Raw genomic sequence first — 15936 nt, forward strand, 5'->3', positions numbered from 1 at the left:
TGTAACTTCATGGGTAACTGACCCAACCTCTTGTAATGTTATCTGACCTTGAACTGAATAGGTAAAGGCAGAATAGAAAACCTGATTGACATACATAACATAATACAATGGAACCTTGGTTTGCGAGCATAATTCGTTCCAGAAGTATGCTCGTAACCCAAAGTGCTCATATATCAAAGCGAGTCTCCCCATAGAAAGTAAGGGAAACTCGCTTGATTTGTTCCACATCCCCGAGGCCACTGGCTTCCACCCCACCCCGCAAACTGGCATTGCCCCCCATCCCCGCCCAAACCCTTATTGCGATGGGGCACTGGCACGAAGCACCAACCCACAGGACTAGAATTTCAGAGAGAGCGGGAGCCAGAGGGCCTTGAGCATGTGCAGATGCTCAAGGCCCAGTAGGCAGCAGGCTCTTTGTGGGCGGGGGGAGCGATGCCAGTACGCAGGGGTGAGGGCTCGCAAATCGAGTAAATGCTCAGTTTGCGAGGCAAGATTTGCTAGAGTGTTTTGCTCGTCTTGTAAAACACTAGCAAACCATGTTACTCCCAAACCAAAGTTTGACTTTATTCTGCTTCTTCATACCACTGACTCTCACAACCCTCACCTTACTTCATTGTAACCATGTCTACTTCTTGTTTCTTCTTGGCTTTCTGAAATTAGTTCTTAACTCTTCAAAGACAAACCGACCTCCAGTTCTTGGTCCTACTCTGTTAGGTTCCACTTGTCAATTCTTTCAAGTATTTATTTAGACATTTATCCTTTGAGGCTCATGTTTCTGCAGCTATAAAATGTTAATTCCTTTGTCTTATGGCAATTTTGCTTAGTCTGCTCTTTTCTAAACTCTATAGCAGAATATATGATCTTATGTGTTCAAATTTTTGTTAAGACTCGACTAGTATAACATTTGTATACTAGCAGAATTACTCCAACTACTATAAAACAGCTTCAGACTTTTTGCATAAGAACATAAGATTTGTCGCTGCTGGGTCAGACCAGTGGTTCATTGTGCCCAGCAGTCCGCTCACACGACGGTCCTTAGGTCAAAGACCAGAGCCCTATTTAAATCTAGCCTTACTTGCGTATGTTCTGTTCCAGTAGGAACTTATCCAACCTTGTCTTGAATCCCTGGAGGGTGTTTTCCCCTATAACAGCCTCTGGAAGAGCGTTCCAGATTTCTAACACTCCCTGGGTGAAGAAGAACTTCCTTACATTTGTACGGAATCTATTCCCTTTTAACTTTAGCGAGTGCCCTCTCGGTCTCTTCACCTCAGAGAGGGTGAACAACCTCTCTTTATCTACTAAGTCTATTCCCTTCATTATCTTGAATGCTTCGATCATTTCCCCTCTCAGTCTCCTCTTTTCAAGGGAGAAGAGGCTCAGTTTCTCCAATCTCTCACTGTATGGCAACACCTCCAAGTCCCTTAACCATTTTAGTCGCTCTTCTCTGAACCCTCTCGAGTAGTACCGTGACCTTCTTCATGTACGGCGACCAGTGCTGGACACTTTTTTGCCACACTCATAAATATGGTTCCTATTGCAGTTTTATTTTAGTTTAAGATCCTCACTATTATTCACAAATTACTTTACACAGGTACCCCACCTTACCTTTTCTCACAGTTATGTCTTTCTAAACCATTGCATCCCTTACAATCATCTACTGAAACCCTTCTCACGCCTGCTTAGAAAGCACCCAGCATTTAGCTTTCTACTTTTGGGGTCCTAAACTCTGGAACTTACTTCCACGTGATAGCAAGACCGAACCGAGATTTGCTGACTTCAAAGTCAAAACCATTTACTCGGGCATTCCAAACCTGATTTAAAATACACTGGCCAGGAATCTACCTGGAACTTGATTTGACAGATTGAGTGTTATTTTGACTGTTTGATTTATTTTAATTCTATATGTGAGCCTGTCTTTTATGCTTTGTGGATCTTTCCTTCTCTGATAACTTATGACATTCTTCTCTGTTACATATGTTAAGATTTTGATTTTAAATCGCTTTACTCTATGATTTTAAGAGTGGTATAGCAAATAATGAATAAACCATAAATGGCAATGTTCAGCAGCACTCTCTAGTCAAGCCCCAGACAAGTGATGTAAATGGCCAGAGTCCCTCCTGGCCGTTTAATTCAATTTTAATGGCAGGCTCATAGGCTATAGCTTTCAAGGAATAGGTTACTGTTATCAAAGTAGCATCAGCTATATACTGAGCAGCTGCTTCGAACTTGTATAGGCAGAATTCAGTATGGTAATAAGAGGATAGAGGGTGGGGGGTGGGGGGGGGGTGGAGCAGAGGATAAGGCAAATCCTATCACAGAAATAACTCACCACAGGAACTGCTGCTGAAGTTCAGATGAAACAAGGCAGACCTGGAAAACATGAAATTCATCGACACAAGTATCAAAGCACTGCCTCTGCTCTCCACTATAACAATGAGAAATGTGCAAAGTTCAAAATTAGAAACATAGAAACATGACGGCAGATAAAGGCCTCCTCCTCTCCCTAAGAAGTCCCACGCTTTCTTGAATTCAGACAGTCTATGTCTCTACCACCTCTAACTTTTCCACGCATTAACCACCCTTTCGGTGAGATACTATTAAGAGTGTGCAGGATTTTTTTTTAATTTTTTTGTTGAGGGAGCTCTCTCTTCTCTTTCTTTTCCCAATTTAGGGACGCTTTTACTAAGCTATACAGCCAGCATGGTTTATGCTGCGTGGTAGGCATTAGTGGTATACGGTCCAATGCATTATTAGACCAGCTAGTACTGTAAGAAACCTGTCCTCCCTACCTAAAGCAAGAGTGAGCATGACTGAGGGTGAGTGGAGGAAGGCCTGCTCCGATAGCTAGCACACGGGTCATTACCGTGCACAAGGTATCACAACTACTGATCATGTATCACCACCTCAAGAGAAAAAGGAAAGTACAGCCTTGCTACCAGCAATCTAATAGTGCATATGCTCCGTCGTATCCACCCACTCCAATGAAGCAACTTGAGGAAAGAGGTATCGCGAACATAACACCACTGGCAGAATATGAGGTGTGCAGCAGAATACTGAACAGATTGAAGGGGAGAGAGATAGCTAAGCGGAAGACCTGTGAGAAGCAATTAAATTGTATCAGTATTAAATTGTAATGACCATTCAGTATGGTATCAGAAAAGTTATTTATAATTCAGGTAAAGGTAGCTATTAAATAATTTATTGGCACTTTAATTAAAAATAGTTTTAGGTAAGATTTTCACTTGATATTTAATTAATTATGCAGTCTGTGTGTTTTAATGCAGAATAACACTGATAAGAACATAAAAACATAAGCATTGCCTCTGCCGGGTCAGACCAGGGGTCCATCGTGCCCGGCAGTCTGCTCCCGCGGCGGCCCCCCAGGTCCATGACCTGAAAGTGTTCCCTACCTAACCTAAAATATCCATACCCTATTCGCTCAATGTCCTGTAAGGTAAACCTCTATCTGTACCCTGTTATCTCCTTCGCTTCCAGGAAGTCATCCAGTCCCTTTTTGAACCCCAGAATTGTACTCTGTCTTATCACCTCTCCGGAAAGCGCGTTCCAGGTGTCTACCACCCGTTGAGTGAAGAAGAACCTCCTTGCATTCGTTATGAATCTGTCTCCTCTCAGTTTTTCTGAGTGACCTCTTGTTTTAGTTGCCCCTGCTAGTCTAAAGAATCAGCCCCTCTCCACCTTCTCTATGCCTTTCATGATTTTATAAGTCTGTATCATGTCTCCTCTCAGTCTCCGCTTTTGCCCCTGAGGAAACATACCAGTGAAACGTTTGGGTAGCCATCGGGCCACAAGCTAAGTGCTCTTCTAAATTTATTATTATGTACAGCACCGTATAAATACATTAAGGTATCATTGTCTGCATTAAAAAAAATCAAACAAGACCGATGATGAACACGTCACCCCAGTCAGGACACAAAATCAGTTCAAGTAGTGTCTTGGGTGTTTGAGGTCTTGGTAAACACATTTATTAGCTGCTAACAGTTTGTTCATATCAAGTTACATGTTGCTTCAATAGTCAACTATTCATTCCCTTGATCTAAATAACCCAGGTCCATATGTTAAGTGGTGATTAACCCAATGTGATAAGCCATTAAAAATGCTCTTTGCTGGTCTGCCTGAAATCGTGTGACAATGGCAGTGGAAGAGAGTGTAGCGTAGTGGTTAGAGCTACAGACTCAGCAACCTGAGGGGTTGTGGTGCTCCCTGTGACCTTGGCAAGTCACTTAATCCTCCACTGCCCCAGGTACATTACATTGCTAGCCCATTGGGACAGATAGGGAAAATGCTTGAAGTAATTGTATGACAACCGCTTTGAGTGTGGTTGTATAACTACAAAAAGGCGGTATACAAATCCTGATCCCTTAATCTGAGAAAGTTTCTAATACTTACCGCCTATTTGAGCAAAATTTCAGTCCCAGTCTGAATGGTTCATGCCACCATCCCACAAAAATTATACCGCTGTCATCCAGAATCCACAATGCCTAAGGAAAAAGTGAGCAGTGAGATCCTGTCTTACTTCAGTACATAATGACATAATTAACTATTGTATACAAAGCTGAATCCCGTGGTCCTCTCTCACCACATCTACAAGTACATTTGTTATAGCCATTGGTTATTCCCGACTTTGTTCCTTTCATCTAGCTGTCTTGTATGCCTGGAATAAACTACTTGAGTTTGTCTGCCAGTTCCTTCCCTTGTTTAAAAGCAGACTGAAAACCCACCTTTTTGATATACAGTGTTCCCCCATGAATTTGCGGTTCGCAAATCGCAGACTCACTAATTCATGGTATGCTCCGACTGCCTCTTCCTGTCAGGCTTCACTAATCAGGAGCTGCGTGTCAAAGCAGCTCCTGATTGGTGTAGCCTGACTTTAGTAACAGGAAGAGGCGGTCAGAGCATACCACAAATGATTTTTTTTGCACTCGCCGTTGCCCCAGCTGCCCTCTCCTGCCTTTTGACTAGCGCAAAAACGCATTTGCGGTTTTTCAAAATTCACGGGTGTTCCTGGAATGGAACCCCTGTGAATTTCGGGGAAGTACTGTAGACTTTAATCCATAACTCTACTCCCCACTGCCCACCAACCTAGCCAGCAGATTAACCATCCTGTTTGTCTGTCTTGTCTGTTTAGATTGTAAGCTCTTTTGAGAAGGGACTGTCTTCTTTGTGACTCTGTACAGTGCTGCGTATGTCTGGTAGCGCTATAAAAATAATTAATAGTAGTAGTAGCTTTTGTATCCAACCACTAGTTCTGCGACTCAGTTCCATGGAAATCTTCCACCACAGTTTCATGAATTACCTCCAGCCTTGATTCTACACTATATTCACAATAATCTGTCTTACCAAAGCTTCATGTAATGCCCCTAACCCAGTGATCCGCAACTCCAGTCATTGGGACACCCACAGTCAGTTGGGTTTTCAGGATATCCATGAAGAATATGAGATAGATTTGTGTACAGTGGAGAAACATAGAAAAATTAAAGCAGATAAAGACTATATGGCCTATCTAGTCTGCCTAACCATATCATCTTCTATCCCCTCCTCTCCCTTAGAGATCCAATGTACTTGTCCTAAGCTTTCTTGAATTCAGAATTCTTTGTCTCCACCAGGAGGCCATTCCAAGTATTCACCACCCTTTTCTTGAAAAAGTATTTTCTGAGGTTACTTCTGAATCTATCTCCTTTCACCTTCTGCATATGGCCCCTCATTCCAGAGTTTTCTTTCAATTGAGATTCACCTCATCTCCATTTAAACCACGTAGGTATTTATACATCTCTCAAGAAAAAAAACCAGAGTAGTAACTAAATCAAAAAATTCAGAAGTTATATATATTACTCGGCAGAGGAGGGCTAAACACTCCCGATAAGCATTTTACATAAAAAGTGGAGAAAAAGCCTCAAAATTCAAATTAACAGCAGTCCATAATCAAAACTTGATAAACATTCAATACTGCTTCATTTCTTATCATAGGCAAAAAACTCCACCACTGAAATAAATTTATCAAAGGGTGAAAAAACCCCATCACTGTGCACAGGAAAAGAAAAACCAAAACAGTTTACTTAGCTTTGGAAACATGGTCGACAACACACCATAGATGAAAACGTCTGGTCAGAGAAAATATTGGTGGTGCTCACTAGATGAACCTTTCACAAACCATGTCCTCTTTTAAATTCCAACAAGTCCTTGTTTCGCCTCACACGAGGCTGCGTCAGGGAATATAATGCAGCTCAAAACTCTGTTCTCATTCCGTGCATTCTGTTCTCGACCATGTCACTCGTCTCTCGCCTTTCCTCCAAAGTATACATATTGAGATTTTTAAGTCTGTCCCCATATGTCTTATGACAAAAACTACTGATCATTTTAGTAGCCTTCCTCTGGACCAGGGGTCTCAAAGTCCCTCCTTGAGGGCTGCAATCCAGTCAGGTTTTCAGGATTTCCCCAATGAACATGCATGAGATCCTATGTGCTTGCACTGCTTTCAATGCATATTCATTGGGGAAATCCTGAAACCCCGACTGGATTGCGGCCCTCAAGGAGGGACTTTGAGATCCCTGTGTCTGGACCAACTCCATCCTGTTTATATCTTTTTGAAGGTGTGGTCTCCAGAATTGTACACAATATTCTAAATGTTGTCTCACCATTGTCTTATACAGGGGCATCAATACCTCCTTTTCCCTACTGGCCATTCCTCTCCCTGTGTATCAAAGAAGCCTTCTAGCTTTCACTGTCACCTTTTCACCCTTAAGATCATCATATACTATCACACCCAAGTTCTGCTCCTCTTTTGTGCACAAAATTTCTTCACCCTCTAAACTGTCCGGGTTCTAGGCAATGATAACAGATTAATTCTCCTTGGTTATTTCTCACAGGCTGTCTTCTGTCTTGGAAACCAAAGAAAAATACTGCAGAAACAATGCACTTGATGACAAGTCTTTATTTTAGTCAATAAACATTGTTGAAATGTAGTCCACCTGTATGATGAAGGAACAGGGACCAGACATGGTCCATATTTCAATCAGCACATCTTCCTCAGGGGGTCTGATGAGTTCCTAACAGATCATGTCGTACAAATAATCCAGAACTCACGGTGAGTCATGAGTGCCTAGAAGAACTGCGTGTCAGCAGGTGCCTTCTGCCTTGTGTACATCTTTCATTTTGGAAGCTTTCTCTGCTGTACTGAGTTGGCTGAGTCTACTTCCTATTACCATTTGTGGTTGCTGACGATTTTTCAATAATTTAAACATCATTTGCCTCATTTCTCTTAGTTCAGCTGTCATTGTATCCTCTATACTGGTACTTCGGAGCATGGCCCTCAGACTTGTCTCTCTTCCCAATTTACAGGCTCATCCTCCTCCGATCACTTCACTGCTTCTTGAAGTAATTGGGCAAAAGTCAGCTCTGGCCCTCTTTCTAAGCCTTTCTTCATTTTGCAATGCAAACTATTCTCTCTTATCCCTAAATACAAATCTTTCTTTCAGCATTTTCTGGGGATCATGGAAACATTATGCATCTATAGCTTCAATTCTGGTTAGTTTCTCCTGTAGGACATATGCATATGTTCGCATGTCTTCACCAAAAACTTAGTTTTGGTCATAAAATTCCTTGATTCTCACTGTTCCTGGAACTTTAACACTGTATACTGTTCACATGACCTCAAAAAGATCATCTACAGCCCTTTGTGAACCCAGGGCAACAAATCTTGTTGTATTTCTGGCTTGTCCGAGAAGGTGATCTTTCACTACTTCCAATTTATCTTGAACTGGTATGTGAAGTACTTTTAGAGCTGTTTTTGTTCTCTTGATCCATTCTTCTACTGAGTAATCACCATGCTTTTGAGGAACCCCAGAAAAATCTGGGTATATACATTGCAGTAGCAAGTCTCAGGCCTTCAACAAATCTTCCAAATAATTGTCGCTCTCGCCTCTGTTCTTCTTGAATGCGTGTCAGCTCTTCTCTATGTTTTACTTCTTCTTCCCGCCTATCCAACCTTTCTTGATAGACTCGCCATTCTTCTTGCATCTCCTGTGCCCAATCTTCTATGTTTTCTTCCAGAGGTTCTCAGGTTTTTGCAGCCCAAATGCATGACCTTGCATTAAATCTTAGCTGTCTAATTTCAGACCATTATTCAAGCTTCACTAAGTCCTTCCTCGTGTTATTCATACCATCAGGGGTATCTACTTTATTGCAGATTTTGATATCATCTGCAAAGAGACAAATCTTACCTGACAGCATTTCAGAAATATCGCTTACAAAAATGTTGAAAAAAACAGGCCCAAGAATTGAATCTTGAGGCACACCACTGCTAACATCTGTTTCTTCAGACAGATATCCATTGACCACTGCTACTACTACTATTAATTATTTCTATAGTGCTACCAGATGCATGCAGCGCTGCACAGAGTCACAAAGAATAAGAAAACAGTCCCTGCTTGAAAAACTTACAATCTAAACTGGCAACATAAGAACATAAGAATTGCCGCTGCTGGGTCAGACCAGTGGTCCATCATGCCCAGCAGTCTGCTCACGTGGCGGCCCTCTGGTCAAAGACCAGCACCCTAACCAAGACTAGCCCTACCAGCCCACGTTCTTGTTCAGCAGGAACTTGTCTAACCTTGTCTTGAATCTCTGGAGGGTGTTTTCCCCTATAACAGCCTCTGGAAGAGCGTTCCAGCTTTCTACCACTCTCTGGGTGAAGAAGAACTTCCTTACGTTCGTACGGAATCTATCCCCTTTCAACTTTAAAGTGTGCCCTCTCGTTCTCCCTACCTTGGAGAGGGTGAACAACCTGTCTTTATCTACTAAGTCTATTCCCTTCAGTACCTTGAATGTTTCGATCAGGTTCCCTCTCAATCTCCTCTGTTCGAGGGAGAAGAGGCCCAGTTTCTCTAGTCTTTCTCTGTACGGCAGTTCCTCCAACCCCTTAACCATCTTAGTCGCTCTTCTCTGGACCCTTTCGAGTAGTACCGTGTCCTTCTTCATGTACGGCAACCAGTGCTGGATACAGTACTCCAGGTGAGGGCGCACCATGGTCCGGTACAGTGGCATGATAACCTTTTTTGATCTGTTCATGATCCCCTTCTTTATCTTTCCTAGCATTCTGTTTGCCCTTTTTGCTGCCGCCGTACATTGCGTCAACGACTTCATTGACTTGTGCGGCGGCAGCAAAAAGGGCAAACAGAATGCTAGGAAGTATACCTTGAAAGGGTTCAGCCATGCAGCTGTTTCATGTTTTTTTCCTCACCTGTCCTGGCGAGATGTAATCAGGAACTCCTTCCAGCAGAGCAATATTACAGCCCTCAATGTCCAGCACACAGAGAGTAGGGACACTCTTATTCACTAGACCTTCTCCCCAGTCCTCATGTAAAACAAATTGGTCTCCCTGTGATGCACACAAATAAGAATATAGATACCAGTTCCTTTCTTTTTTTTTTTGCAAATAATTTTTATTGAAAAGCAGTCAATACAAACAATAAACTCCAGTTAGGAAACAAAATAACTGGTACAGCTAAAGAATAGAACAGAGTCATGAACAAATGCCATGCAACAAAGGAAGTGCATACAGAACGTCCACCGGAGGAAAACACAGAAACAGTCTAGAAGAAAGGGAAAACCCCTCCAAAAACGGGTCCTAGAAGGTGTATCAAGAAATCAACCTCCGAAATAGAACTAAGACTGCAATAACATTTTCATAAAATTATAAACCCCGTTCGCATCATACACCCACCCTTCCTCTCCTCAGAACATGCCAACCCATGCAACACACACGAACCACAGCATCCATACACCAAGCACACCACAATCAGACATCAAACACCCTAGCTCGAGAGCAATCGGCTGTGCGAGTAAGGTGAGGGCCCAGAAGGTAGACCTCCCAAATCCAGAAAAACAAAATTAAGGCGAGGCAGCAAATACCACGGAGTCGGCCGCAACATGAAACACCCTCCACAGTGAAACATAAAGCTTTTTATCGCTACTCAGGGGAGCAGTGTAGGTCTGTAGTTCAAATGTTGCAATCTCCCGCATTTTATGAAGCCACTGGCTGAAGGAGGCCGGAGCCACCTCTACCCAGTGCAGAAGCAAGAGCTTTTTTACCACTAGGAGTGCAGTGTATAGAAACTTCCGGAAAGGTGGGGCAAACTCAGCAGACAATACCTCCCTCTGGTCTCCCAATAGCAAGAGTCCATAATTTCTGGGTACTGTCCACCCAAGCAGGTCATCAAGAAAAGGTAGAACCTGGAGCCAAAGAGCCGCATGGGGGAATTCCAGAAACATATATATCAGTGTGCCCGTGGCCCTCTGGCAATGGGAGCAAGTGGCATCATCCCAGAGGCCCATGGCCCTTCCCCGAGCTCTGGATATATAAGCACGGTGGATGATCTTAAATTGCATCTCTCGGAAATCCATAGATCCCGTGAGTTGAATAAGGTTAGTGAAAAGGTCCAAAAATTGGGCGTTGGTATAGTTAAGAGCCAAGTCATGGGACCACTGGGCCACAATCCGGGTCAGATAAGAAGTGGGGAGAGCATTCTTGAGGAGCCGATACCAAGTGGCTAAGGTATTCATCTGAAAGGGTAGCAAAGCCAAATGGACATCCAGCCTTCCGAAAGACCACTGCTCACCCCACCTACAGGATAAGGAGTAAGTAAGCCCAAAAGTGCATGGCAGGGAGCTCCCAAAGGGACTGTAATTGTGCAAAAGTGGGGAAAGTCCCCGTGCCCTCGTCAGAAAGATGCCTCAGGCTGACACAGCTCCGGGACTCCCACAGTTGAAACCCCGATGTACCCATCCCCGAGGGGAATTCTACATTACCCACCAGGGGCAAGAATGGGAATGCCTGAGCTGCTTTCTCCGCCATACCACCAGGCCTGGTGAAGAGGTTTCAAAAAAATGGAATCAAAAATTCCCCCCTGGTGAAGACAGGGGATGCACATGCAGCAAAGAGACGAAGGAATGAGGTGCACACCATTCAGTGAACCAGCCTGTGGGAGAGTATTTATATTGGCCTGAGATGCCCTCATGGACAAAACACATCAGGGAGATTCAGGCCACCCTGCCGTTTGTCCAAGGATAGGGTTGCGAAGCTAATTCGGGCCCTTTTGTTACGCCACAGAAAGGAAATAAGGAGAGACTTAAAGATCTGTACGTCTCTATTCGTGATCCACAAAGGGATCATTTGAAGAGGATATAATATTTTCAGCAGTAAGACCATTTTGAATAACGCCACCCTACCCCAAAAGGAAAGCAGCAAATCCTTCCACTTCCCACAAAGCTTACGGATAGCCTCAGTGTGATGTATAACATTATATTGATAGAGGAGATGAGGTTGGGTACTCAGATAGACTCCGAGATATTGCATCGGTTTTCGAACCGGGGCTATCGGAAGGGCATCATGCCAGTGCTCATGCCTGTGAGAAGCCAGAGGTAGTAGTTCTGATTTAGCACAGTTAACCTGAAGGCCCAATACAGTTCCAAAGTCTGACAATAGCAAGAGCCACAGGTAAGTGTAGATGGGCTTGTTCCAAATATAATAAAATATCGTCTGCAAAGAGATTAATGCGACTCTCTCTAGCTCCAACCTTGATGCCTAGAATGATAGGGTCGGAACGTATCTTAACCGCCAAAGGTTCAATAGCCAGCAGAAAAAGAAGCGGGGACAGCGGGCACCCCTGCTGAGTGCCGCGTTCAAGTGGAAATGGTGAAGTAAGGTGGCCATTAATGAGGAGCCTAGCCTGGGGCAAAAAATAAAAAGACTACGCACCCATTTCATAAAGATACCCTCCAACCCATATTGACCCATGACCCAAAAAAGATAAGACCAAGAAATGCTATCTAACGCCTTCTCCATGTCAAGGCCTACAATAGCCGCCCGATTGTCACCCCCCTACCCCCCGCGAGAATAGATAGCCATCAATGCCCTCGTAAGATTCATAGAGGAATATCTGCCAGGTACAAATCCCACCTGATCCTCATGAATAAGAAGTGTAGGAAGGCGTTCAGACGCTTAGCAAGCAACGCTGCAAGCAATTTCGCGTCTTGATTGAGAAGTGATATGGGTTGGTAAGATCCCACCTGAGAGGGGTCCTTGCCCGGCTTAGGCAATAAAACAACACTTTTCTGTGAATGTATAGAGTTATAAGCTGCTGCCAAAGAGGTGGAAATGTCGGACAAAATTTTATAATATTCAGGTCCATAGCCATCAGGCCCTGGAGATTTAGTTAATTTAAGCTCCCTAATACCCATCTCCACCTCAAGGCAGTCAATGGGAGCGTTCAGAGCTTGAATCTGGGCTGGAGTGAGCTTAGGGAGGAAGACATTCTGAAAAAACCCTCCCAATCGGTATCTTCAGAAGGCTTATGGGCGTAGAGAGCTTTGTAATAAATCACGAATTGGTGATGGATATGGGTTTCGGTTGTATAAGTGTGACCCTGTGGATCGGTGATAGTCGTAATGACCTGATGTTTGCGATAGAGACGGACTAGGCGAGGCAATAACCTACCAGCTTTCTCCCCCCCCCAATGATGAAGGTTATATCGACAAAAATACAGCTCGTGCTCCGCCCACTGTGTAAGAATTGCATCTATCTGGTGTCTAAGAGTACATATTCGGATACGATCCGCGTCCAACAAGGTCCACTGGTGGCGCCTCCGTAACTGCTGTAGCTCGCTCGATAACGTCAGCAATTCTGCTGCTTGTTTCTTTCTTTTCCCAGTGACATAGGCAATAACGAAACCACGCAGCACCGCCTTGGAAGCTTCCCAGAAAAGACTCGGATCAAGATCGGGGGCATAGTTAGTACTATAATAATCCAGCCACTTATCTCGCAGTTACTGGTGAAAAGCAAGGTCTTTAAAGAGGTATCCTGGAAAACGCCAAGTCCGGTTGAGAAGGTCAGCAATAATTTGAAGTGAGAGTACCACAGGGGAATGATCAGATAAAGGAACTTCCAGAATTTATGCTGCAGATACTATTGGCAATAGAGATGGGGAGAACAAGAAATAATTAAGACATGTGTAAAGATTATGAGGGTTAGAATAGAAGATATAGGTGTGTTCTGTGGGATGGAGCAATTGCCAGATATCCAGAAGCCCCAGCTGCGTGGTCAGAAAGTTAACCCCTTTACCCATGTGATCCTTAGGGAAGCGCTTTGTGGGAGCGCAATCTTGAGTGGGATCCTTCCAGGCTGCCAAGCTAAACCCATGGATAGCCCAATTAATCCTCGAGGCTCCAACCTATCTCAGCTTTAGAAAACTACTCAAAACACACCTCTTCCAAAGCCACGACACTTAATGGCCCCCCTCCTCATAGATCCCCCCTCCCCCCCCTCTATCTCGCCCCTCCTCCTCCCCCCGACCCACCTTTTCCTTCTCCCCAATCTTATCTTCTCCCCTGCCTGCATCCCTGCTCATTTCAACACCTAACTCCACGCAACTCTGTTCAACTATTACTTAACTGCATGTAACTATGTTTAATTAATGTGAACCGCATGTAACGATGCACATAACTATATTTAATTAATGTAAATCTGTTCAACCAACTCTTAACTGCATGTAATCCATGTTTAACTAATGTGAACCGCCTAGAACTCACTGGGTATGGCGGTATACAAGAATAAAGTTATTATTATTATTAAAGTCCCCTCCCAGGATGAGTTGGTAGCCCAGGTACTATGCCAGCCGAGACATCACTCCTGAAAAGAAGCGATGATTGTAAATATTAGGGGCATATACATTACAAAGCAAGAAATTCTTTCCCCAAATCTCCCCCAGCACCATGATGTATCGGCCCTCCCTATCCTGGATAACGGAAGTTGTTTATGGACCGGTTGGCGACTACTATAAGAAGAATAGTACACCTCACCCACCCAATCTCTCCGGAATTTCTCATGTTCCACTGTCTTGAGATGTGTCTCCTGTATGAAGGCAATGTCAATATGTTCCTTACGAAACCAGGAAAGTATTTTCTTCCTTTTAAACGGGGAGTGGATCCCATCCACATTGAGGGTGGAGAATTTCAAATTAACCATAATCTACCTGTCTAGTAACAACATGTGTAGTAACGATCTGCTATAGAGTAGAGGGAAAAAAGCCCCCTCCCCAGCTAGGCCCCCCCTCCAGAAGTGCAAAAAGGATCCACTCACCGAGCCCCAAAAGACAGCTGTGAAGCAGCCCGCCAAAAATAATCTGGCCATCAATTCAGACGCCTGTGCTCTCGAGTCTCCATTCACACAATCCCATACATACCCCACCCGACTCACTCCCCCCTGCCCATCCCATCCTGCCCCCCAGAAATGATCCATCCACCCAGCGCTCAAACTTCCCTGAAAACCAAAACGTTTCAAATACCCTTCCCCCTCCCCCCAAGAAAACAATGTTCAGCAAGATGTCCATGTTGTCAGCACACACACAAAAAGATAGGTAGATACTCTCCAGGAGCAATAGAGATGGGAGTAATGCCCAAAAATGGCACACCGCCTGGTTCCAGTCCAAAAGAAGAAGTCGACCCGCTGCAGTCCAAGGACAGAGCCGGACGAAGATGATGGGTCTCATTGAATCCAGGAAGTTGGTGAGTATCCAAATGGCAAGGACCCCTTGTGTTCTTCATGATCAAGACATACGCGGGGCCCCTTACACTCCATGGGGCTGTAAACAAGTCCCGAAGGAGCCCGATGTCACTAGTGGTAGAAGAAGAACCAGCTTCCTCCCTTAATCCCGAGGACCAAGTCCATCCAGGCCTGCAGCGTCACAAGCCACTCAAGGGGCCGGCAACCCCTCCAGGTAGGAGCGGAGCTCTGCCAGGGTGTCCATTGTGACCGTACCATTGTTGTGATTGATGCGCACTTTAGCAGGGTACTGGAGAGTAAATTTTATCCCCTTGGCATGAAGCTGAGTGCAGTAGGGTGCCAGAGCCCGCCACCGCTCTGAAAGTTTGATGGAAAAATCCTGGAAGAGCAATAGCTTGGTACCCTGGTATTCCAGAGATCGAACTTGCTGCCTCTAAGATGCGGGCTTTAACTGCATAGTTTAGGAAACGGGCTATGACCGGTCGTGGTCGGGCTCCCTCTGCATGTGGGGCCCCAATGCGATGAACCTGCTCATCTTGGTTGCAACACGACCAGAACTAAGTGCAATACTCAAGTTGAGGTCGGCATTATAGAGGCATAATAATATTCTCGGTCTTATTTAGCATATCTTTCCCGTTTGCTTTGTTGGCTGCTACCACAGACTGGGCACGAGATTTCAGCATACCTAGATCTTTTTCTTAGGTGTTGACCCCTAAGATGATCCCTAGCATTAGGTTACTATGATATGGATCATTCTTCCCGATGTGCATCACTTTGCATTTGGCCACATCTTAAAATGATATCAAAAGGACAGCCTGAGTTCTGAGGTTAGCTACAGAAATGGTCAGTGTTTTCTGTCATAAAGCATAATTAAATTTCATCTGCCCTTTGGATGCCTGATCTTCCAATTTCCTAAGGTCTGCCTACAATTTTTCGCAGTCCACTTGCCTTTAAACAACTATTAATAATTTAGGTTTTTAAAAAATTTATTTCTGTATTTATATAGCCTAAGTAGTTCACTTTCAGATACTCAATAATTTTTCCCTATCTGTCCTGAAGGGCTCACCCTCTATCTAGTGTACCTGGGGCAATGAGTAATTAAGTGATTTGAACCCACAACCTCAGGGTGCTGAGGCTGTAGCTCTAACCACTGTGACACACACTTATAGGGCCATCTGCCAATATAATGCCTCACTTGTTCTGATTTCTATCTATAATAATAAAACCCTAGCCGCGCATGTGCACTTGAAACGCCGTGCCTCCATGCGTCCGCATGCGCAGTAGAGGAACCGCCGAGCAGGGAAGCATTTCAGTACAGTGGCAGCAGTCCTGACCCAAAGCAGCAGTGGCAGCGCTGTAAA

At 44.3% G+C, this 15936-nt stretch overlaps 1 protein-coding gene across 11 annotated transcripts in view; it reads right to left on the bottom strand.

Moving 5' to 3' along the window:
- Positions 1-15936, bottom strand: part of LOC117351463 (acylamino-acid-releasing enzyme-like) — a 162230-nt gene that overhangs the window by 87161 nt on the left and 59133 nt on the right. For 10 of the 11 annotated variants that reach the window (XM_033926764.1, XM_033926767.1, XM_033926770.1 and 7 more), the window contains 3 exons: positions 9257-9394; positions 4408-4499; positions 2330-2370 (listed from right to left, as the gene is read on the bottom strand). In XM_033926764.1, coding sequence (XP_033782655.1) covers positions 2330-2370; positions 4408-4499; positions 9257-9394 — 271 coding nt within the window. The remainder of the gene's footprint in view (positions 1-2329; positions 2371-4407; positions 4500-9256; positions 9395-15936) is intronic. The other variant, XM_033926771.1, reaches the window with a different exon arrangement.

This window comes from Geotrypetes seraphini, chromosome 17 (assembly GCF_902459505.1).
Source record: "Geotrypetes seraphini chromosome 17, aGeoSer1.1, whole genome shotgun sequence".
Lineage (NCBI taxonomy): Eukaryota > Metazoa > Chordata > Amphibia > Gymnophiona > Dermophiidae > Geotrypetes > Geotrypetes seraphini.